A 26,223-nucleotide genomic window follows, 5' to 3' on the forward strand; every position below is an offset into this window, starting at 1 on the left:
ACATTTCTTAAAACACAATGTGTGGAACAAGTACATTTACTTTATTATACAAAGGAACATTCATAAGGAAGGTTATTCACACGATCTCAAGAGCTGGTCCGTTTTACAAGTTTCAAAGGAAAGAAAAAGAGTTTGAATGTTGAAACAAAGTATAAAATAGTAAAGAGAAAGATAAGCCATTGAAAACATACATATCTTAAATTGCCCTTACACAGGCAAACAAATGAAAGGAAGTCGGGGCTTTCATTGATTAACTAAAACTATTAAGAGGTGGATAAATAGCATTGGTGTCACAGGGAAATAAGACAAGGCTCAACACGCCCCACAAGAATAAAATAAAACAAACTAGAATTTTAGGCAGGGAATTTTATACCTGTGCATGAATTAATAAAACAAAGAATTAATATTTTGATATCTCCCACTTTTTTGTAGCCCTTTCCACGTTTCCTGCTAACATCTGAGCAGCAGACAATTGTCAATCCAAAAAAAACTCCAGTGGCTCAGTCACACATTTGCACATGGCTGCCCACCTCAGTTTGAGGATAGCAGTAAGAAAAGCACATTATAAATTCATGTTAGCTGCACAAACTAGCACAACTTGGATTATAACTTAAAATAAATTGAAATCAACAAACATGTCATGTACGTATATTAAGCAATAAATAATGTTCACGTCTCTCAGTCCAGCAGTTTATATTTTCAGTCAGCAACATTTGGAATTGCCAACATCAGGCCTTTGGAAAGCCAAAATAGTTTTACATTTTCAATACGTATTTGACCTAGAAAATAAACCAGGATATTTAAAAACGTTCCAAATTATTTGATATCAGTTTCTGTATCAGTTGAAGATTAAATTGACCAGATTGAAAAACTCCCATTTGATTGGTTAAGTCACTGGTCTGTCTTTGGTGTTTGGAAGTTTAACACTTCCACATCCAATTAAACAGCTTCATCAACCCTATTAAATCAGGGCAGTTTAAAGGATAAAAACAGAGCCCTTTAAGCAAATAGGTTTAATTGCTTAATGGTTCTCTTAATTGTGCAGCACATAATTTGTGAGTGACTTGATGTTCTCTTAGAAAACAATTAATGTAACACTGACTTGACAAGGCTAGACAACGCAGCAATGTTTAACCACCCAAATCCCTCATTACTCAATGCAATTTACAGGCTTCTGTAGATACAAAATCTTTTTTCATCATAACACTTCAGCTGAGAGTGCATCGTACATGCATGTTGAATTCTGAACGTTACCTGTAATTGATTTATCCAAGGTAAACTGCATTAGAGGTATAGCAACAAAAAAAAACGCTGGGTTGTGATGAAGTCAGAGTACACAGGTGAGAGTAAAAGCAAGTATTCACGGAGCAGCCTAGCCTAGTGTTTAAATGAGGCACTGGAAAGCTGGATAAAATTAAAAGGGACATCCAGAGAAAAACAACACAATAAAACAAAAAAAAGTGGGAAGGGTATAAGCATGAGGAAAGGCTGTTGGGAAAAGACAAACAGTTACTTCACAGCTCAAGACCTCTTCAGTCTGGGTAAAAAAAATACATAAAGAAAGCTAATCAGTCTGATGGGGTCATGGGAGGTGGGTGTTGGGAGTGGTTTTTTAAAGTGGTGCAGCCTTTTTTCAGTTCTAGCGCTCTAGTCCATGTGCACCCTGGCCTGGATGCTTCCGCCGTTGTTCACATGATGCCATTGGTGAGATACTGGAACCCATCGTACAGCTTGGTAGTGATGGAACGCATGGAACCATCTACCATCTGTTCAACCAACACCTGCAGCTGCTCCTCCGTCAGGTTCATGTGGAAACGCTCCTTCAGGTTACGGATAGTGCTGGATCCGTGAAAGCAGGGTAGCTGAGAACCTGCAGAATACAAGTATGATTCTGTAAAAGGAGTGGTGGTGGCCTGGTGGCTAAAGCACAGGGCTGTTAATCAGAAGGTCACATGTTCTAACCCCACAGCCACCACCATTGTGTCCTTGAGCAAGGCACTTAACTCCAGGTTGTCCCGGGGGGATTGTCCCTGTAATAATTGCACTGTAAGTCGCTTTGGATAAAAGCGTCTGCCAAATGCATAAATGTAAATGTAAAATACACTGAAAAATATGGGTAAAGGTAAAGTTGTCCCACTACAAGCATAATCCCCTGACTTTCCATGTCTTGTTCACACTGACAGTGATTAATTTCACCAAGTGGATGTATTGTTGGTCATAGCAGGCATTAGGGATGTGCACGGATAGTCGACACTCGGTTATCCATTCAACACAGCTTCATTTGATTACCAAAATCACTATTGGGTGATTCTAAATGTGCAATAGATGTCTGATTCTTGACCCGAGCCCGACAAACCGTAAGGTTTCGGGCCTGGTTTGGGTCAGTTTTTCAAGTATAGGACGAGTTAGAGGCTGTCTCATGCATTTTGTGTGCATCTGCAATGATTTGCAAATAGTTTTCGATGTAAACACAAGCTGGCCAGATGTCTGACCGCTGCGCCACATTTCTGTTTTTTCAGCACCTAACGCAGGAGCGATGCATTGTTTAAACGCAGTGTCAAGTAAAAAAAAAAACAAAACGTCAGTTTTTATAAACGTATCTCAAGACACAAGCATTCCATTTCATTTGATGCCCTGCATTTGGATATTATAGCACAGATGATGTCACAAATATTCACATTTTTGAAGAATTTCAGGTTGCAAAGAGGACTTAATGTAACTGTTACATATGATTCCAGATTGTTTTACAACCAGCAAGGTTTCAGCATTGAATAAAAGCCAATGGTTATTCATTTTTGCTCTGGTGTGCAAATACTTACGTACAATAATTCGACAAGTTCAATGCTAAACCATTTTATTTTATTTTTTTAAATTAAAGCATCCAGAATATGCTAATCCACATACATGACAATACTAGCATTCACTCCCTCACAGATATGTGAGGGAGTGAATGCAGAGCACATGTCAGAGCACATGTCAGGTTTGGCACTTAAATTGCATATTTTCTGCTGGTTAAGAATACAGTTAAAAGAAAATTGATTATTTTTGTTCAACTTTAATGCAAGTGATTTTATCATTTGAAGATGTATGCATTGTGAAATGTATTTCTCACATTGCCACTTTATTCCTTGCTATATCGATTAGAGTTTGATGCATATGCATTGCGATAAACATTCTTTATAACTGACTCCCGACAAATAACGAAATAACTGATCTTTCGCGATTATCCGAACATTGCAAACGTTTACCATGCACATCCCTAGTAGGCGTTCATACGGTTTGATGCCCTCACATTATTGGTGGGTTGCATAATTGCCCATAGTTTCTAAAAATCTGATCACAAATTAGATGTACTAATTTGATTGGCAGTACAAATTTGTCACTCTATTTGGACAATAAATAGAGTCCTTGCCACTAAAAATTCACATTCTAAAGAGAGAGTCTTTGGATAAGAATTGTAGCAGTGGATAATACATTATATAGAAAACAAGATATTTATTTATCAATGCATGAAACAAATTCACTTGAAATACTGACAATTTATGAACTGGTTTTCAAGGGATCATTTTTTATAATTATCATATATGGGCAGAGACAACATATGCAGAAAAGTGTAATCGCTCACAGTAACGTTAAGTTCTCCATCCTGCCTACACTTGACTACAGTTTCTCTTTGGAGACAGATAATATGTGATCCAATGTCATAAATCTAATTGGTTGTCATCACGTCACTGGACTCTCCCACATCACATCGACAATGTGAAAAACATCAAATTGGCAATTCTCATTGAACATTTCTGATATTGGGATGCTTTGTAGCTGCAAATCGATGTCAGTGTGAACACGCCTTTGGACTTTCATACAAAAGAGACTTTCAAGATAAACAATACCTTGGTGCATGATTTCTACAATCTGGATAACCTTCTCCATGTGCTTGCGTGCAGCAATGAGGCCTTGGAGCATAAGCATCTTGTAATAGTTGAACATGTCTCCATCCAAACCTCCCATTACCTTGGAGCAAATTTCAACAATGACAAATTTGTCCACAAATTAGATACAATTAATTCTCATCTTATGGCTACATCGAAAATGAACATCTCTGTATTTACATCAACAAATTCACTGGTTAGTTTGAAGGCAGACGTCTCAAAGCCCAGGTTTCGTGGAGAGCTAGAAAGGATGAAGCCAAAGTCAATGTGAATGATGTGGCCCTCAGAGTCCAGCAGGATATTTCCATTGTGCCTTAAAAAGGAGAAAACAAAATAAATTTATACTAAACCAAAATAACTTAGCTTCTGACACAATTCAAGCATGATTTTACTGCCTGAAGTCTGCAGGTCCCTCTCACCTGTCCTTCACCTGCAGCAGATAGCAGATGAGGCAGTAGCCAGCACAGCTCTGGACAAAGTTGCGCTGAGCTGTAAGGAAGGCCTCTGTAGTGTAGTTGCCATGCTCCTGCCGGAAGTAATCGAGCAACAAGAGCTGGCTCTGTTTCTTCACTTGGTGAATGGACACAGCATTGACCACCGGCTCAATCATGCCACTGTCTGAAGAGATGACCAGGATCTTGTAAGGCTTAATCCACAAGGGAACCCGCTCTTGCTCCCAGATAATCTAGAAGACAACAAAGATGGTGAGATGATCAAGTTTAGAAGCAATGCATGAGTAATAATAATAAAATCCAAAAGTACACATTTTGTTTACAAAAAAAGTCTTCAAAAATAATGGCATAAATTGTTTTCATTTATCAATTAACGTGATACAAAGTCCATTAAACATAACGAAAAGCTAAACCAACATTTGGTGTGACCACTTTTGCTTTCAAAACAGCACCAATTCTCCAAGGTACACCTGGACACAGTTTTTCTTGGTTGTTGGCAGATAGGATGTTCCAAGCTTCTTGAAGAATTTGCCACATTTCTTCTATCTATTTTGGCTATCTCAATTGCTTCTGTCTCTTTATGTAATCTCAGACTAACTCCGTATTCAGTGGGGGTTCTGTGGGGACCATGTCATCTGTTGCAGGGCTCCCTGTTTTTCTATTCTAAAGTATTTCTATTAGAGTCTAAAATGTATATTTCCTATTTTCACACTAAAGCTGAAAATATAAATAAACATCTTAAAACAAATGTTTTTGTGAAGCATCTTATGTGCCCAAGACTTTTGCACAGTACTGTATATCATAAAAAAAAAATGCAACATTAATATACAATGATCAGCCACAACATTAAAACCACCTGCCTAATATTGTGTAGTTCCCCTCGTGCTGCCAAAACTGCGCCAACTTACATATCAGAATAGCATTCTGAGATGCCATTCTTCTCACCACAATTGTACAGAATGGTTATCTGAGTTACCGTAGACTTTGTCAGTTCGAACAAGTCTGGCCACTCTCTGTTGACCTCTCTCATCAACGGCAACGAGGCCACGTGCATCTCTCTCTCGAACTGATGCTCTGGCCCCTTTATCTTGCTCTCCCCTGCTGATCATCTGATTCAGCGCCAGCCGTGCATCATCACGGCCCGGCCACACCCTCCACCTAGTCTACATGATTTTATGCACAGCACTGCTGCCACACGATTGGCTGATTAGATAATCGCATGGATGATTGTTGGTGCCAGACATGCTGGTTTGAGTTCTTCTGTGCCAGATGGGCTGGTTTGAGTATTTCTGTAACTCTGATCTCCTGGGATTTTCACACACAACAGTCTCTAGAATTTACTCCGAATGGTACCAGAAACAAAAAACATTCAGTTAGCAGCAGTTATGTGGATGGAAATGCCTTGCTGAAGAGATAGGTCAATCGAGAATGGCTAGATTGGTTCGAACTGACAAAGTCTACGGTAAAAATGTTAACCACTCAGTACAATTTTGGTGAGAAGAATATCATCTCAGGGCTGGCACTGTTTTGGCGAAACGAGGGGGACCTACACAATATTAGGCAGGTGGTTTTATGTTGTGGCTGATTGGTGTATAGTTATATAGCACAAATCTATTTCAGCAATTACAAAACCACCCAACTCCTCTGTTCCAGCAAAGATGTTTTGATATAACTAAATTCAGAATTACTCATTTCAAAATATTGTTAGTTGATTGATACATGATCTGATGGACAAATTTGATCGACAGCCAACCTGCAATTGTTTCAGCACTTGGTAGGCAAGAAGCTCCTGTCTCAGGTCATCACCACATTTCACAATAACAGAAAGTAGACGCCAGTTGGGCAGGTGACCATAGGGGGAGCCCTCCCTGATTCGTCTACAGAACAGCACATGAGAGAAAAATACGTAAAAAAGTTTAAAAGACTAATCAAAGATCAAATAATTAATTGAGGAAACAAACACTGGTGAAAAAATATCTTTAACGTAGGTAACAAGTACCTCATTTTCTCCTGCCACGGCTCCTTTAAGGCTACAGCGGAGGGATCCTCTGGGTCCTTCTTAAATGTGGTGGGGGTGTGGGCAAGCTGCTCAGACAGACGTCGTCTAAAATAGTGGAATTAACATTGTTCAATTACTATTGTTTTTTGTACTGTTTGCAGCCAAAGATGTGTTTGTTTAACAGGCTCCAAGTATACCTGATGTCTCCAGCTGCAATAAAAATAGGCTCCTTGCTCTCCTGGCTGGTGATGCTATCTACAGAGAACTGGGAGATGTTATCACAGCTGTTGGTGTGGATCTCTGGAAACTTGAAGAGGAAAAAAAAGGTACAGGTCAGTTCTCAGAAGTCAAATACAAAGAAAATTATTAGATGTCAGCTTGACTATTTGCTCTTTCCAAGTACCTCCACCTGTAGCTCTCCAATGTCATCTACAGACCATGCCTCATCATCATTGTCATAATTGGGAACTGTGGAGAAGCTGCTGGCACGCTGGTCAGGTGTGATGCCACAATCTGGAAGATTCTCTACAGACCGTGTGCTGCGGATCCGTGTTTCCGGGATCCTCACAGGCACACTCGACATCTCAAAGTTTTCGCATTCCAGAACTTCTACATAGATTAAGTATGGTGCCTGAACAATCACAAAAAAATGCAGTTTAACAAAGTCCCCGCTCATACCTGGTATTAAGATGGGTCTCGGTTGATCCAATCACATCAATCACTATGTCAGTGTGCTACTGAATGATAACAAAGGCCAAAAAATCATAAAAGACAAAGAAAGCAAAAATAAGCAGAAGCAGTTGACATTTGATCTAAGCAAAAACGCAACATCTCGACCAGAATTCTACATTATCTTACTGGAGTACCTGAATTTGCTGAGGGTGCTTCTTATCTGTGTCCCTGCATATTGATCTCAGACACACTGAAAAGATCTGTGAAGTTCTCGAGCAAGTATATACATTTGCTTTTTCATACATTTTCAGATCTGACAGTTATTTTCTTTTAAAGCTGCTCATAACTGGCAAAGTTGAAACTTTTAAGTTGGTTGGGAGGGGAGGTGCTTCACTGCTGTCACACATTTTGTCCAGATAGCATTTACACCTAAAATGCGATGTGGGCCAATGCGTTTTTGACTACCTCCATATGTGTTTTTTTTTTTTTTATCTGATTACAAATCGTTTTACACCCTATATACACACCTGTATTTAACGTTGATCACCCGAAACACATACCAGGTCAGTGTAAACAGGGTCTAGGTTTAACTTATCATGGCCAAAAGTTAAACATACAGTGGAGTCAAAGTCTGAGATCACTAATAAAATGCTTCTTTTTTGCATTAATATCTAATTTTATAAAAAAAAAAATCATAATAATGACAAATTATATTATCAGCATAACAATTTGAGTTAAAGATTAATTGAAAATTTGTTTACATTTCAGAATTTAGTATGTCCCATTTTCACTTCAATGACTGCATGCACTCGAGATGGCATGGTAAGTTTTTTCAAAAGCTAAAGATCCATGTTATCCCAGCATGGTTTGAGAATGTTTCAAAGAGCGTCTTGTGTGTTTAAATGTTAACAAAATAAAAAAGGTAAAAGTCAAATTTGATTAAATTGACGAGTGACCTAGAACAGAATCCTAATTATTACTTCTTAATTTAACGTCATAACCTTTCTTTGTTTAACATTTTTCAAAATTAAAAACAAAAAAGAATTTGTTCTCTAACATTGATATGTAAAATAAAAAAATCCAAATGGACATGGAACCTCACCTTATCCTTTGAGTTGAGCACAACGGCCTGTGTGTGGGGCACACGGACTACGTGGTGATCAAAGGCCGCTGTGGGCAGCCAGACCCGGGCAGGCAGTTTGTGGTTGAGAAGAGACAACTCGGAGATGAGCCTCTGAGTCTTCTGTTCTTTAGTGGGCAGAGTGGCCAGTCTCTTCCCAATCCCCATCAGAGATTTGATGAACTCCCGCTGAGGAGTCAAACGCACAGGCTGGACAAGAGGGAAAGGAAAGAGATAGAAGAAAAGAAAGAAGAATTGATTTGAACCGTAAATAAAACTTGTAGAGGCCGAAAGTAGCTTTGCTTTAAAAAAATAAAAATGGACATACCATTTGCGAAGGGATTATTCTAACAAATAAAAGTGGTCACTGAATTTCTATGGATGTGTGAGTTATTATACAAGCCTATGACAGTTTTTATTATTCAGCACAAGAATACAAGGAGCAGTGCTCAAAACTAAATATCTGCATGCATGATCAGCACAGCATTCTAAACTCAGTGAATAACAAAAAGAAATGGTGTGAGTGCTTTTAGCAACAGTTGACCACAGGGTAGAGCAAGTGAGTCATGAATGAATAGCATCACCTGAAATGAGGAAAAAGTATTAACACAAATACATGAGGTCATCCAAAGACAAGAAAATGTGGAGAAAGACTCATCAAACTCCTCCACATGTGCGACCAACGGTTACCATGGTTCCCACTCTTCAAGAACCTAGGTAGGATACCGTTTAGTCCTTTTATTCTTTTGGTAGTATGTAAAACAACACCCAACACACCCATTGAAAGAATCCATTCTGCCAAATTAAAATATTTTTCAGAGAACTGCTTTCCCAAGTATGTTACAAAGTTTCTGGAAGGAAAACAAAAGTCTTGATCAAAGAACCCAGATTGTACACAGAACCCAACACAAACTGAGTCAACGGCTCAAAAATTGTTATACACTTTTACACTTTATTAAATCATGAGAGAAAAATAACACATCCCATTAATAAGAGAAAACTAACAAAAACACACAAAGAACATGTTTGCAAGCATGCCATCAGTTCACAGATATTGTTCCATTGATCACTCCTTCCACAAATAGGGTACACGCTGATGTCCTCTTACTTTTTTCCAAGCAATAAAAGCACAGATCCCATGTTCTTTGCCCCAAAATTAAACATTTGAGGGCAAAATGCTCCACTACAATACATTCTTCTGTTTTGCTTGCATCATCTGACTGATTTGATTCTTGGCTTAGTTAAATACTATATGTTATCATAAAAAATACAAGTTGATGCCGATTCAATTCTATAGGAAACAACCTTATTACTCAGATTGAACAATTATTTTAATTCATTTATTAAAAGTATTGAACATGAATAGTATTTAACATGTACATTTTACAGTGATAGCATGATTGCAAATCTTGAAGGCACACATTTGAAGGAATCTGTGGAGTCAACCCCGCCTGCAAACAGACACAGCCATCATCCCACTATGCACAGAGGAGCGTTATTAGGCGGTGAGAGACTTACTGTACCAGCCTCGAGTTCGAGACTGTCAGAGCTGGAGCTCAGATCCTGGGAAAAGTAAGGGGAGGAGGGGTTAGAGCAAGAGAACAGTGGGGGGACAGAGCAAGACAAAAACACATTTCAAGGTTACACTCCTTCCATCTGTTTGAGCAGCAGGACCTGGCCGTGACTCTGCAGGCCTGCAGAATTCACTATGTCATGTTTATCTCAGGCTGCTGAAGGCAACTGGGTCTTATCTCTGAGAGCTGCTCTGATCGAACTCATGTAATACACCACGACTGGTGGTGGGGACAAGCTGAAGGATTACAGGACATACAGGAACACAATCATACACACAAATATATATACACACATACTCTGTCAAGGCCATGGCTCCCTGGTGGATTCGTTTTCTTATCTACTTATTAACATAAATCTGTCATGATTTGGAAGACAGACAATAAAGCCTTATCAGAGAATAAATATTTACAACATTGGCCATAATTTTTTTTATTTATAATTTAATAATCCCCCATCCCCCTTTTACCACAACCATTGGATGAAAAGAATAAAGGCATGATAATGCATGCGACAAGCTTCAAAGTTATAAGTTCAACAATGAAAACATCTATATCTTGGTAAACGTTAAAGCATCATGTGTTTGCAGATGCCACTTGCTTTTATCATCTACTGCACTGAAATTAGTAGTATCAAAAGTGTGGTCCAAATAGTTCTTGGGGCACTGTATATTACATTGAGGTGAAAATGGAAATACTACATTATATATATATCTTATTATAAAATGAGTGGTGTCTGGGCTGGAGAGAATTAACATGAGGCACATAAACACACATTGTACCATCGGCACTATACAGTATATTCACTAGTCCAGACTGCATGAATTAATCATCCCTTTACTCACATGGCACAGATCGTGTTCCTGATCACTAAACAGACAGGAAGAATTAAGAGGCCAAGAATACAACAACAACACAGATTATTTCCTGCTAGACCCTTAAGCAATAAGCCATGAGAGACCAAGTTTAAGAGTGATTTTAAGATGGTGGACGGGTGTTGTTAGGCATGACACGAAGCAAAGGATAACACAGATATTATAATAAAGCACTCCTACGTTCAATAACTCTATTATATATATATATATATATATATATATAATTCATATATATATATATATATATATATATATATATATATATATATATATATATATATATATATATATATATATATATATATATATATATATATAATAATCTCAGTGCCCATATGGCCAACAACACTTACCGCTTTGGCCACTGGGGGCAGTGTTTCGAATTTTGGTATGCATAGACCGATTTTAGCTAAATAAAAGTCAACCTACTGTTTCCGATTTCACTGGGAGATCTGTCTGGCATCAAAGACATCAAAACCATAAAAGCTTTCTTCCCCCACACTATATGACTAATGAACACCCCGTTGACAGCCACCCACCTGACGGATCTGCACTTATATGATTACAAATTTATGTTGGCCACTTTAATGAATATAATTTACATTTCACTTGTCTGGATTGCACTCAACCATTCATAGGGGCCTTGTAACATTTGTCATGTAATAATTCTCAGGGAGTGTCTATTAGCAGTCAGACTGGGAGTGTCAAACTCTGGGAGTGTCAAACAGCTGTCATGTTCACTTGCACATCACTTGGTCACTTTAAACTTTAGTCTTGATAACATTTACATTTATGCATTTGGCAGACGCTTTTATCCCAAGCGACTTACAGTGCACTTATTACAGGGACAATCCCCCTGGAGCAATCTGGAGTTAAGTGCCTTGCTCAAGGACACAATGGTGGTGGCTGTGGGGCTTGAACCAACGTCCTTCTGATTACCAGATTACAAGTTATGTGCTTAGACCACTAAACCACCACCACTCCTAAGTGATAAGATGTGGTGGTCATACTGTCCAATCCCTCCTTTATGGTAAGGACATGACTGACACCTCAAATTTTACGGCTTGTTGAGGTGAGCAGCTGTTATTTTTCTAAGTGATTGAATTTTTCTTAGATAGATTGGGTGGAAAAAATATCCCAAAGAAATCAATTGAAGGAGGGACTCGAAATATATCAACGGACCAGAATATTAAAGGTGCAATATGTAACATTTTTTTATGTAATATTCGCCTTTTTGTCAACGGCTTATAACGCAACTTAAAAATGAGCCCTTCCCAGACTTCCTAGGTGGCCTTTTAAAGCCTGTAGACAGATTGTCATGTGAAGGGAGTGGGTCGCTTTTACCGGGAAAATCCAAAGGATGTGACGTTTATAGATGCTCCAGAGTGCCTTGCCTCAGACAGTAGCTTGTCTTCCACTATTCAACAGCATCAACAGACAGTCTGCAACACTAGGTAACGTTATCTTAGAGATGGAATCCAGCAAACGTCCGGATTCCAGCATAACACCGACCCCTACACAAACTCAGAGTAAGCCAAATATCCTGTCTGGCTAAGCGTTAACGTGATCATGGTTGAGCGAAAACTGGAGCGAACATAGGCAGGGCATTTGATTCCTGGAGGGACCTTCATTCGGTTTTGGGGATCAAAACCAATCCTGAATTGGCATTCTTCTTATTTGACAGGTAAGCTTACATAACTGCAAAGCATGTGAAATATAGTGCCATAAGGATTGATCGGTGTAATTTTAGCTAACTTGATACTGCCTGCTAACGCTGATGAATTGCAAGTTACCTTGCTTTGTAACTTTCAACGATCATCTCTTTATATTGAAACTCAGGTTAATGTCATTGTTAATATTAGGGATGCACCGATGCATCGGCTGAACATCGGTAACGGGCGATATTTGCCTCGTTAACTGCCATCGGCCATCGGGAAATAAAAATGACATTCGCCGATGAAGTGTCATGAACGCTGTGCTCAGGAGAAACTTTTTTTCCCTCTTTTTATTTGGGCGGGAGGAGATACCGAAACGGGCGCCCTCTCCTCAGTAACTGAGACCAGACTGTGTAACAGCTTCTTCCCCCAAGCCATCAGACTCCTCAATACTCAGGGACTGGACTGACACGCACGCACGCACACGCACACACAATCCAACTTTTGCACATGTCCAGAGTTGCACTTTAATTAATTGACACTTTATACCTAAATAACTGCTATGTCCATAGAACACTATTTCATAGTATGTTATGTTTACATTTAGCATTTTAGAAAGTGTCATCTTTTTGCACTACTCCATTACAAATTTGTACTGGTCGGCGCTGAACTGTCTCTTACTCTGCCTATTGTCCTGTTCCTTTTAGTAATGTATTGTACTCTCCCGTACTTTTGCACACGTTTGCACGTGCACTTTAAGTAGAAATCATATTCAGTCTGTGTAGTCTCATGTGGTTCTGTGTTTGTCCTATGTTGAGGAACGTAGTCTCGTTTCGCTGTGTACTGTACTAACTGTATAGGTTGAACAACAATAAAAACCACTAGACTTGAAAGTTTGTAGTAAAACAATCATAACTGTGTAATTTTAATTATGCTACCTCATCTGTTAGCATGATGCCGGTGAATCATGTTGTCTCCATGTACGTTACGTCATTGTTTTGGTCGATGCAGAACATCCAAGTGCCCTCAGAGCAACGTCCTGACAACCACCCACAACAACCTAGCAATGTGAAGGTGATTTTGCATGGGTAAATAAATTGTACAACAATCTTGTGTTTAATATTGCACCAGTGCTTATGATGACTGCCATTTAATTTCCATGTGTACTAGCGGAACGATAAAACCTTGGCTTGATAGGACTGAAAGAGTTGTCAGTCCTCAAAGCCAGGCAAGCAAGGGTCCAAATTCCTCCTGATTACATGCACAGTGGACTTCCTCTTGTGGCAAACTCAGACAAAACCTCTAGCTTCGAAAGCTTTCTGAAAGAGGGACAAGATAAGACTTCTTTCTAGAATACATTTCCAGTGTTTGAGCAAAGCAAACACCTTAGCCTGAAATATTTGCATGATTAGGTTGAAAAACCACAACAATCATGGCTAAATGTGCAAATAAATCACTGCTGTTGACAGTAGGTCTGATTTACTTATCAGAGCAGCATACGTAGGATAGAAGATAAGGCTTGCCACCTGTCCCCACTAAGAGAGGACTGAGCAAGAGGCAACCAAATAAATACTAACATCCAAATAAATACTTTACTTTAAAAGCACATTCATTCCCAATACAGCACAAGTTTATTTCAAACTAATAGTTATTTTTAAAAGGATAATTCAGAAAGATGCAATAAAAGTGAATATTGACTGAGGCATGTGTTTTTCATGTTCTTTAAGGTCTGGAACAACATGAGGGTGAGTAAATGACATCATTTTAATTTATGGGTGCACTATGCTGACAATATTTGTTTAGGCTTATTGCAGCTCGCATTAGACACCTACACTGCTTCACAATGTGGATATGACAGGTGAAGATAAAGTGACATTTCTATGCTAACAGAATAACTTCAGCTCTTAAAATAAGCTATTTTTACAGTTTGTAAATGGTGGGGAGCAACACATTTCATAATCGCTGATCTTTCCTCCATTCATCAATTCCCAAATCACTGCCATGCGAAAGGCAAAACCACTGTTGCCATAGCAGCACAAACTGCACCAATATCACATTTAGTAGAAGGAGGGGAAGGCAAGTATGTTGCAGGGACAGAAAATAGAAAGGCAAATTATCATGTGCACATGACTGAATATCAGAACAAACATGTACTGTGTGAGAGGAGATGCGGGGTGTGCTGTGTAGTGAGGTTAAAATAGAGAAAAAACTAAACCCATCACAAATCTGAAGGGAGCTCTGAATTTACACATCTCGATAGAACTTGATCCATGGTAGGATATTACATAAGCTGCCACTATAATGGTCAATAGACTGTATGTTTCCAATTAGGCTGGTGAAAAGACAGTAGTAAGCTGCTACAATATATCAGTGATAGACTGATATATATCGACTAGGGATGGGAATCGTAAGGAGTTAAACAATTCAAGTTTCTTAACGGTTCCATTAATGATTCATTTATTACTTTTGAGAATTAATTAAGAAATATGCATACAGTGTTCCATCAGCATTAGTGGAAAAATGCTTGAAAACCCATTATCGGAACCAAAGGTCATGAAAATCATACGGTTCCAGTATTCCCGGTTCCCAACCCAGGCCGATTTTTGGCTATTTTGAGATTATTAACATATAACTGTCTATAATTATGCCCATTTAGCCAGTTAACAGAAGTGAGTATTTGACTTTGTAACAGTTTCTAACTGTAACAGCTAGAAAAATGTACCAAGAGTTTGTCAATAATGGACATTTCATGTACTTTATTAAATCTGAGTATATAATGATTAAATAACTAAATATTAAGTAATAACTAATAGTGTTTAACTTCTGCTATTTTGTGCAAGACAATTGTGAACAATTATGTTGCTATAATTGAATTATATATTTATATAGTGGAATTATATCTGCCACCCTGCTCCTTAAATATCAGCAAACACTGAAACCTCACATTGGTCAATCAATACTCTAAATCTGAAAAAATTAGTTCATTCATTGGCAAATGACAAGAATATACTGGAAAATCTCAGAATAATTCACCCAAAAATTACAATTGTCATAATTTACTTACACTAATGTCGTCCCAAACCAGTATGACTTTTTATTCTTCCAAAACAATAGGAGATGCTAGACAGAATTCACCATTTACTTGCATCTTTTTTCCTTACAATGAAAGTGAAAGGTGTTTGATGCTAACATTCAGCTCAACATATGCTTTTGTGCTCCACAGAATAAGGAAAGTCATATGGGTTTGGAACAGCGAGTGAGTATATTATCAAGGAACAGATGGTGAGACAGAATTTCCACTTTTGGGTGATCTATCTCTTTAATAAAGGAATGACAAACTAATGTTTGGTACAAACAGGATCCAATCAGTCTACCACACTAACCTCTAAACTAATCCTGTTGTTCTGAACCACAATGCTGTCAGTGTGCCACATATTAGCAGCAGGAGAGGTGATTTGTTAGTGGCATGATGTTTGGCCCAGAGGATTATTAGCATGACTGTGCAAATGAACATAAAATACATTGCATATATACAGTGAAATGTATTTGTTTTCACACATCCTAGCTAAGCTGGGGTCAGAGTGCAGGGTCAGCCATGATACGGCACCCCAGGAGCAGATAGGATCAAGGACCTTAACAGTGGCATCTTGGAGGTGCTGGGGCTTGAACCCCCGACCTTCTGGTCAGAACCAGAACCTCAAATGCTGAGCCACCACTGCCCCAATGTGTTCTCTCCCCACTACTCTTCTCCCTGTATACAAATGACTGCACCGCCAAGGACCCCTCTGTCAAGCTTCTGAAGTATGTAGACGACACTACTGTCATCGGCCTCATCCAGGATGACGATGAGCCTACCTCAATTCACAACTCCTGCACCAAATACTCATACGATTTATTCCAGCATCCTTTGCACTATGCTTCATCGCACTGTGTACATGTATGCATGTATGTGTACCTGTATATCAAATCCACCTCCGACATATACATAATAATGATAATAATAATTTTACTCCTGCATCCTTTGCACTCTGATCACTGCACTATTTGTCAATATGTCTATATTGTTTTTGTTCATAGTGTGTATATTTGTGTGTATTTTTGTATGAGTAAGCATATCGTGAGCAATGTACAATCCTGAGTCAAATTCTTTGTCTGTGTACACATACCTGGCAATAAAGCTGATTCTGATTTAGATTGCTGTTCAGATACAAGATAGAAATGCTGGGTAGCTCAGCAAGTAAATAGGTTGACTACCATACCTGGAGTTTCAAGTTCGAATTCAGGGCATGCTGAGTGACTCCAGTCAGGCTTCCTAAGCAACCAATTGGGTGGGTAGGGTCACGTTGCGTTAACCTCCTCATGGTCGCTATAATGTGGTTCTCGCTCTCTGTGGGACACGTGGTGAGTTGTGCGTGGAAGCCACTGTGTATAGCATGAGCCTCAACACACACTCTCCGCGGTAACACACTCAAAAAGCCACTTAACAAGAAGCACGGATTGACGTCAGACAAGGAGGCACTGAGATTCGTCCTCCGCCACCCGGATTGAGGCGAGTCACTATGCCACCACAAGGACTTAGAGTGCATTGGGAAATCCAAATTGGGAAGAAAAATGGAGAAAGACAGGAAGACAGCTGATAACCCATTAATCAGATATTTAATAAACAAATATATATATATATATATATATATATATATATATATATATATATATATATATGTAGAGTTGAGAAGATAAGTTTAAAATTCCCTTTTGTCTCAGAAATGTTCACACCCCTTTTATAATTTATACACATTTATGGTAAAATATTTGTTTTATTTAATACTGCCCTTCAGAATTTACATTACAGATATTTATAGAAAGTATAATATGCATATATTAGTGTGTTGTCTTCTTGAGTAACAATTCATGTTTTTGCCTTGTGTAATAGTTGAGTCAAAAGCTTGATCTTTAATTATCAAGAAGCCTGAAATACATATGGGTCTCTTATTTTGAAATGTCTGCACACCCAGTTGTGTATTCACTGATGGCTGATTCGCTGAGAAAGTGAATCTGATTCAAACTGCTAACCTGAGCTCCTGAGTTCAAACCTTCAGTTCTTTTCAGGTGATTCATGAAAAAGATCCGGTTCAAGAGTAATTTGTTCGACTCTCTCTTCGCTGCGTTTGTCGTTGCGTGCAGTGTGTGAGACACTGGTTGTGTGCACTCTAAAGGTTTATCCAATAACTCACAAGATGATGTCTGATGAAACCGCATATGAATATGAACACCCCTGACTGTCGCCAATGGCGACTAGATTTTAAATGAATGTCTAAATCAATTATTTTTGGTCGCATTTGTGAGCATTTTAGTCGCAGTCTGGAGCCCTGCTTAGTCTATTTATATTTATCCAACATACCCTATCTCTTCTGCCATGCATCTGTATATAACTGATTTCTATTTGTACATACAGGCAGCCAAAAGTTTGGAATAATGTACAGATTTTGCTGTTTCGGAAGTAAATTGCCACTTTAATTCACCAAAGTGGCATTCAACTGATCACAAAGTATAGTACTGATATAAAAACCGCACCATCACTATTTGAAAAAAGTCATTTTCATCAAATCTAGACAGGCACCATTTCCAGCAGCTATCACTCCAACACCTTATCCTTGAGTAATCATGCAAAACTGTTAATTTGGTACTAGAAAATTATATCAAACACAGATGAAAGCTATTTAGTTCTTTAAATTAAGCTTAACATTGTCTTTGTTTTTGAGTTGCCACAGTATGCAATAGACTGGCATGTCTTAAGGTCAACTCGTCAGTCAATCATTGTTTTGAGTAATGAAGGCTATACAATACTTGAAATCACCAAAAAACTGAAGATTTCATACAAAGGTGTACACTACAGTCTTCAAAGACAAAGGACAACTGGCTCTAACAAGAACAAAAAGAGATGTGGAAGGCCAGATGTCCAACTAAACAAGAGGATAATCAGTCTCTCTAGTTTGAGAAACAGATGCCTCACATGTCCTCATTGAATTTACCTGCTCAGCACCAGTTTCATGTACAACAGTAAAGAGAACGCTCAGGAGAGCAAGTCTTATGGGAAGAATTGCAAAGAAAAGCCACTTTTGAAACAGAAAAACAAAAAGAAAAGGTTAGAGTGGGCAAAGAAACACAGATATTGGACAACAGATAATTGGAAAAGAGTGTTATAGATCTTAACCCCATTGAGCATTTGTGGGATCAGCTAGACTGTAAGGTGCGTGAGAAGTGCCCGACAAGACAGCCACATCTATGGCAAGTGCTACAGGAAGCGTGAAGTGAAATGTGACCCGAGTATCTGGAAAAACTGACAGGTAGAATGCCAAGGATCTGCAAAGCTGCCATTGCTGCATGTGGAACACTTTGAAGTAGTATAAGAAGTTATGAAATGTTTTTTCAAATTGTAATAGTAACTGTTTACATTATTAATGTCCTGACTATACATTGTGATCAGTTGAATCCCTTTTTGGTGAATAGAAGTACCAATTTCTTTCCATAAAAGCAAAATCTAAGGCTGCTCCCAACCAAAGATTTTTTTTTATATCATAAACGTGCAACTAGTCGACTAATGGATTAAATGAATGATTACTAGTCGACTAGTCGCACGTTTATGATATTAATTTAATTACTTATTATACTGGTGGGGTGGCAGTGGAAAATGGTTTGAGTTCCAGGACTGAGAAATAATATTATATGTAACATTGCTAACATTGTTCTACATTACAGAGAAATACTAACCCATAATAATGAGCCTTAAAAATATAAATTAGGCAATCAAGCACATGCATAAAGTAATGAAGATTATGAATGTGTCAGAAAAAACAGAAAGATGACTGTCTGAACATTTTAATAATTTGTTAATAAACTAGTGTTTTCTGAGTCAGTGTCTGCTGCAAATATGAAGTTGATGACGCTAACTCATCATCTCTGCAGTATAGTGCATGCGCCTATAGAGAGAAATGCACGTTAAGTTAAACATGTCAAGAAGTAATTTTGGTACTAATTTAGCTTCCACACTCCGCACGAACACTTGGATATGCGCCAAATAATAGCGCACATTTATCTAGGTTAACGTTAGGCTACTACTTACACGTTTCAAATGATAAGCCATGTTTGAGGTCGATGAATGATAGGCGAACGTTTGGATTTTCTGCCAGACATAATTACCACATGGACCAGCCGTGTTAACTATCTGTCCTTCACGGGCCACATGACTTCGCCACTTCCTGTAGAGTTTTTTTCTATTTCTGTGACCAACCGACTAATTAAAATGTGAATTACACACACATATATATATATACATATATATATATATATATATGTCTTATTGTGCATTTCTATATTTACTTATATGTCCTTTTAAATTTTTATTTTCATTCTATATTTTATTATCTCTGTCTTGTATTTTTTGTGCACTGGAATCTTCTGTCACCAAGACAAATTCCTTGTGTCCAAGCATACTTGACAATAAAGCTCATTCTGATTCTGACACCATATCTTGATCAATGATTCATATTGTGATACTGAAGATTATCAGCATGCCATTATAAAGAAAAACTTGATTATTTAATGTTACAGAGAGGCAGTCCATCACTCCCTGAGCCCCACTCTAAAAAAAGCTTATGTAGAACATCGACACACCTTTTCCAGTGCAACCATAGAAACCACACAAATCTCTGAGCAGTTTGTCTTCATCATTTGCATCATCAACAGCTGAGAAACAACATTTGTTGGAGGTGGAAGCAATGGCCAAAGAGTGATAAACTGAATAAAAAAAAAAATCAGCTAACATGTAACCTTTGCAGGGCTCAACAATAAGGACATCCTAATGGGCCAGTGTAAAAGGTCGTTCAGACAAAACGGGTTCTTGCATTAAAAAAAGCTAGATGAAGCGCAACAAATGGAACAGAACGTAACAGAACAGAAGTGTCTCAACTCTCAAGATAGCAATTTTTTATACATCAAATTCTTATATCTTGACATGCCATCTATAACAAAAATGAATTGCTTATTTGCAAAACACAAAAAAAAACAGTGAGGCGGTCAAAGGTCAAAGACATCAGTCTAGCATGTTTATATAGAAAAACAATCAGTTAAAAAAAAAACCCTGCAGCAGACAGACACAAATATGTGTTTGGTGTGAACGGCCCCTATGAGCATTTTGAACCAGATGCCCTGTCAGGCAGTGCTGCAATGCTGGCTAAAATAGAAAATTGAGGAATCGTAATTTTCGAAACATCACTTGCTGTGTTGTGGACACAGTAATGCGTTTTTGGTTGAAAACTCCATTTTCAGTTTTCTGTCATCATTTTCCAAAGTATTCGGTACTAGAGAGGGTTTTCAGAAGTCTCAGTTTTCCATTGTGGAAAACACAGTTCCAATGTGGATGATAGATGTAAATGCAACAAAATGAATGCATTTTCAATTCAAAACGTTTAGTGTGGATGTGTCCTAAGAATGGGTTGAATATTATAAAAGAAATAATGCCACTTGAATAGGGTAGGCCAATTGAATTTATGGCCAGCAGGCAAAGTCTTTATTGTTGAGCTCTGATGACATTTAAATTATAATATATAAATAAGCAAGTATGTAACCATGGTGACATCACCAGTTTCTTACCTCATCTTGACTGCTTTCAACTTTGGGGTTGCTGGCGGTTCTCTTCAGGTTGCTGCTGAGACTGATACTGATGGTTGCATCAGATTTGGAGCGTTGGTGCGTGCGTTTAGAGGGCGAGAGGCTGTGCTCACTCGTGCCCTGACTGTGATGGAAGGGAGGGGGGTAGGAAGGGGGAGGCTGCGGCACCTCCCTGCGGATGCGCTGGCTGGCAGGCTTGAGCTCGTCGGACAGTATGAGTTTGCGCAGTTTGGTTCCACGAGAGTGCCGCTGCGTGGAGATGTGCATATCGGACGAGTAGGCCCCCAGCAGCCAGGCGCACTGCAGGGAGAAATTGATGCTCTGCCGGCAGCGGTGCACCACATAGGGTTTGATGGCATCACCCACGTCCTCATCCATGTGGATGTACATATTGAGCAACTGGGGCAGGTAGAAGTCCACATCTTCGTTACGGAAGCTGAAGAGTCGATTTCCGATGTAGGCCTGGACACCGGGCTCCTTGGAGTTGTAAAGATAAGAGATCCCCATGGAGATATCGAACAGTTTGGACTCGAAGAGTCTCAGAAGCCAGGACTGCTTGGAGGAGTTGTTTTTCTGACGACGCCGTGCGCTTTTCACAGGCTCCACCTCCTCCTCGCTGATCTTGGGAGGCTTTCCTCCACCATCTATGGGATGCACATTACCGTTCACAAGAGCGGGCTCTGCGATGGCTGAAGACACTTCTCCATCACCCTTCAGGAGCTTCACCTTCTGAAGCACCTCCTGGCAGGCTTTCTTAGCCACCTCGGTGTCGATTACCAGGCTGAGTTCACCCACGGCCTCAGATATGACATCCAGAGGGGGGCTGGAGGTGGACAGGCCATCGCTGGTGCTCGGGCTGGAGCTGGTGAGGGGACGAGGGCCTGAAGAGGGAGAAGAGGGCAGGGAAAGAGAGGAAGTGGTGGAAGTGGATGAGGCTGATGGGCTTTTCTGTAGCTCTTCAAGCCGGGCAGGGGAGAGCTCCAGCTCTGTGTCACCCATGGCCACACAGTCTCAGGCCACTGCAAGAAACAGAGATAGCAACTGTGACAACAAAACACAAAATTGGCAATCTTGGCAGAGCAGAAAGCCTTCTTGAAGACCACATGATGTCATTCACAATGCATTTAACTTACGTAATTTGACATTTATGAGTGAAACAGACTTTTCAATTGGACATAATAAAGGGCGGGACTACGGTCAAGTTTGATTGGATCAGGTGCAGGTGAAACATGATTTAATTGACTTTTCTTATTTTCCCAGCCCACAAAACCTTGATATCGTCAGCAGAAAGGTTGTTTTAGAGAGGGAAATTAGATTTTGATGTTTGAATATTAAAGAAAACTTTTGTTTTTCTGTAGAATAACGTCAACCAATGATTTGGCACAATAAGGCCAAAACAATTAGGCTGTCCATATCTCTGAGGATCTTTCCCGGACTTACTTCCTTAGGAAGCTAAGGAAAGCTCACCTGTCCCCCCATATCCTGCTGAATTTTTACCGCTGCACTATTGAAAGTGTCTTAAACTGCATTAGAGTGTGGTATGGCAACTGCACTCTCTCAGATCAGAAGGCACTCCAGCGGGTGGTGAAAACTACCCAATACATCAATGGTGTCCAGCTACCCTCCATCAATGACATTCACAATAAACGCTGCCTAAGGAGGGTGAGAAGCATTATCAAAGACACCTCTCACCCCAACCACGGTCTGTTTACTCCTCTCTCATCTGGGAGACCCTATAGGAGTCTTCGCTGTTGCACCAGCAGACTCAGGAACAGTTTCTTTCCCTCAGCTGTCAGCCTACTGAACTCTAAACTCAGACGCTGAACACTACATCCCACCCGAACTTCATATTTTTATTTTATTTTTCGCACATTCCCTTGCACATAACGTCTACCTCCTGATGCTGCTTGCACTGTTATGGCCACCAGCCATATACATATATTTACACATTTACATACTTATACCTCATTCTGTACAATGCATCTTCGGTTTATGCTTCTTCATTTGCACCTTGTACTATATTATAGACATTTGCATTGAGCTGGTCTCTGGTTCTCTACATCATAACTTTGCACTCAAAAACCCATATTGTATATTCTTACACATTTCTATATATATACATATATACACACACATACTATATATACATATTGCTATTTGCACTTCTGGTTAAATGCATTTCATTGGCTCTGTACTAGTATTTTGCACAATGACAATAAAGTTGAATCTAATCTAATCTATTAAGTCCATTTTGTTTTCAAGTAGCCTTTAAAAACATTGAAGGAATATTCTGGGTCCAATATAAGTTAAGTTCAATTGACAGCAATGTATTGTGGCATAATGTTTAATTAATGTGGTAAAATTAATTTTGACTCATTCCTCCTGTTCTTTGAAAAATGCAAAATGTGATTTTACAGTGAGTCTCTTACAATGGAAGTAGTATTACCCAATCACCCTTTGCTATATTGAAAGCTCTACAACTACACATTATATGATGTTTTACCCTGTGAATTTCATTGTTTTGTTTTAAATGTACAGTAATTTCAAATCAGATGATTGCAACACGCTCCAAAAAAGTTTGAGTGTTTACCACTGTGAAACATCACCATTTCTTCTAATAACACTCAAGTATTTGGGCAATGAAGATACAAGTTTGTTAAGTTTAGAAAGTGGAATTTTCCCCCATTCATCCATCTTTAGCTGCACAACTGTATGGGGGTCTTCATTGCCATCTAATGCACTTCACAATGCGTCACACATTCTCAATTGGATAAAGGTCAGGACTGCAGGCAGGCCAATCTAGCACCCACACTCTGCTTACACAGCCATGCACTTGTAATCAGGGCAGTATGTGGTTTGAAGTTGTCCTGCTGGAAAATGCGGTGCTGAATGGCAGTATATGTTGCTCCAAATTTTTTTACATTTATGTCTGCATTCATGGCGTTCTCACAGATGTGCAAGTTACCCATGCCATGAGGACTGACACACCCCTGGCCCATACAGACTCTGGCTTTTGGACCTGATACTAATAACAGTTGGGATGGTCCATTTCCTCTTTGGCCCGGATAACAAGATGGCTGTGTTTTTCAAAAACTTTTTGAAATGTGGACTCTTCGGACCAATAAACACAGTTCCATTGTTCTACTTTCCATCGAAGATGAGCCCAGAAAATTTGACCATCTGGACAGTGTTGATGTAGGGCTTCTGCTTTGCATAGTAAAGTCTTAACTTGCATCTGTGGATGCAGTGGCGAGTGGTGTTGACGGAAGTGGAGTGGTTTGAGTATTTTTGTAACTCTGATCTCCTGGGATTTTCACGCACAACAGTCTCTAGAATTTAATCCGAAAGGTGCTAAAAACAAAAAACATCCAGTGAGTGGCAGTTCTGCGGATGGAAACGCCTTGTTGATGAGAGAGGTCAACAGAGAATGGCCAGACTGGTTCGAACTGACAAAGTCTACATTAACTCATATAACCGCTCTGTACAATTGTGGTAAGCAGAATATCATCTCAGAATGCTATTCTGACATGTGGGTTGGCGCCGTTTTGGCGGCACGAGGGGGACCTACACAATATTAGGCAGACAGTTTTAATGTTGTAGCTGATCGGTGCTACTTTACACAGAAATGGTAAGTAGCAATCTTATCACACTTGTCAATTCATGTTAACATGCATATTGTTTAAGTCTTGATTAGGGATGTTGCGACTACCCGATTTCACAATTAACCATGATTAAAATGGTCCTGGTTATTAAACCGCACGTATTTGGAAGCTATGGCTAAAAACCAGAAAAAATAACCATGTTGTCTATTTAAAAAAAAATTCTAAACAAACTTCTTTCACATTGTCATTATGGGGTATTGTTTGTAAATTTTGAGGAATATAATGAATTTAATCTATTTTGGAATAAGGCTGTAACATAGCAAAATGTGGAAGAAGTGAAGTGCTGTAAATACTTTCCGGATGTGTTAAATGCATGTCCTAATAAATGCTGCAATAAAACTTAATTTTGATATGTTTGTGGAGGTTATTATTGTTGCATAATAGGTAAAGTAGCAGATAATTGTAAAAATCGTGTTTTTTGTTTTATCTGACAATAATCGTACCATCAAAAATTCACATCATGACATCCCTAGTCTTGAGGCTGGCTATACTTTTGAAACAGTATACACAATAGCAGCATGATGGATTCTTGCTAAAGATGTGCTGAAGTTTGGACATAACACATGTGACAGCAAATACTTCTCAACAGGCTTGCAGATCTAAAATTGAACTTCACAGTAACTTTAATATTTTCAAGATGAACAGTCTTTAGTGAGGGCCAAGGCGAGCAATTCCTCGGGGTCACACTGTCCCGTTGATTCCCAGATATGCAGAACAATGCCATAATCCGCCTCGAGCAGATTACCTCACCATCACCAGCAGAACAACATCAAATAACGTGAAGCATCAATGTCTCCGATTCCACAGACAGAGCACCAAGCAGCTATATTCTAAAACCCTTAGTGTTTTAACGAAACAACTCACGCTGTCTTAAAGAGACATACAGTTGAAGTCAGAAGTTTACATACACCTTAGCCAAATACATTTAAACTTTTTCCTTTCAAATGTTTTTCACAATTCCTGACATTTAATCGATGAAAACATTCCCTGTCTTAGGTCAGTTAGGATCACTATTTTATTTTAAGAATGTTAAATGTCAGAATAATATTAGAGAAAATGATTTCTTTCAGCTTTTCTTTCTTTCATCACATTCCCAGTGGCTCAGAAGTTAACATACACTTTGTTAGTATTTGGTAGCATTGCATTTAAATAGTTTAACTTGGTCAAACGTTTTGGGTAGCCTTCCACAAGCTTCTTACATTAAGTTACTGGAATTTTGGCCTATTCCCCCAGACAGAGATGGAGCTGGTTGCATAAACATAGCCATTAACTTAACTTTGTCTAACAATTAGTCTGACTAGCTAAAGATATTCTAGAAAACCTGTTGCATAAAACAAGCTCACAGTTGTCTTTAGTAAGACAGACTAATTCCCATTGTATTGTGGTTAAAAGTTGTACTGAAAAGCTTAAAAAAAAATGTTTTACCATCGTAGTCTCAACTCATGCCTTTTTAGCCCTAAACTGAAGCCCCCACTAGCTCAGCTGACAGTTATTTTCCATGGCAACATAAAATGTTAAAAAAAAAGTTTGCCTAGGGGTGTGCCATCTTGCATTTTGGTCTTTAATTATAATTAAAGGTTTTATGCAACTGACTTAAAAAGTTAAGACGTCTAACTAGTAA

At 38.9% G+C, this 26,223-nt stretch overlaps 1 protein-coding gene across 2 annotated transcripts in view; it reads right to left on the reverse strand.

The window, feature by feature from the left end:
* LOC127657740 (phosphatidylinositol 4-kinase beta) overlaps window positions 1–26,223 on the reverse strand; it is a 29,323-nt gene continuing 3,100 nt past the window's right edge. Inside the window, exons 2-12 of one of the 2 annotated variants that reach the window (XM_052146614.1) lie at window positions 20,923–21,959; window positions 9,691–9,735; window positions 8,155–8,382; window positions 6,784–7,011; window positions 6,578–6,687; window positions 6,381–6,485; window positions 6,135–6,258; window positions 4,349–4,614; window positions 4,110–4,242; window positions 3,891–4,011; window positions 1–1,870 (exon numbers count right to left, since the gene is read on the reverse strand). In XM_052146614.1, the coding sequence (XP_052002574.1) occupies window positions 1,689–1,870; window positions 3,891–4,011; window positions 4,110–4,242; window positions 4,349–4,614; window positions 6,135–6,258; window positions 6,381–6,485; window positions 6,578–6,687; window positions 6,784–7,011; window positions 8,155–8,382; window positions 9,691–9,735; window positions 20,923–21,939 (2,559 nt within the window). In that variant the 5' untranslated portion in view covers window positions 21,940–21,959 and the 3' untranslated portion in view covers window positions 1–1,688. The remainder of the gene's footprint in view (window positions 1,871–3,890; window positions 4,012–4,109; window positions 4,243–4,348; window positions 4,615–6,134; window positions 6,259–6,380; window positions 6,486–6,577; window positions 6,688–6,783; window positions 7,012–8,154; window positions 8,383–9,690; window positions 9,736–20,922; window positions 21,960–26,223) is intronic. The other variant, XM_052146615.1, reaches the window with a different exon arrangement.

The sequence above is a fragment of the Xyrauchen texanus genome, chromosome 17 (genome assembly GCF_025860055.1).
Source record: "Xyrauchen texanus isolate HMW12.3.18 chromosome 17, RBS_HiC_50CHRs, whole genome shotgun sequence".
Taxonomy (NCBI): Eukaryota; Metazoa; Chordata; class Actinopteri; order Cypriniformes; family Catostomidae; genus Xyrauchen; species Xyrauchen texanus.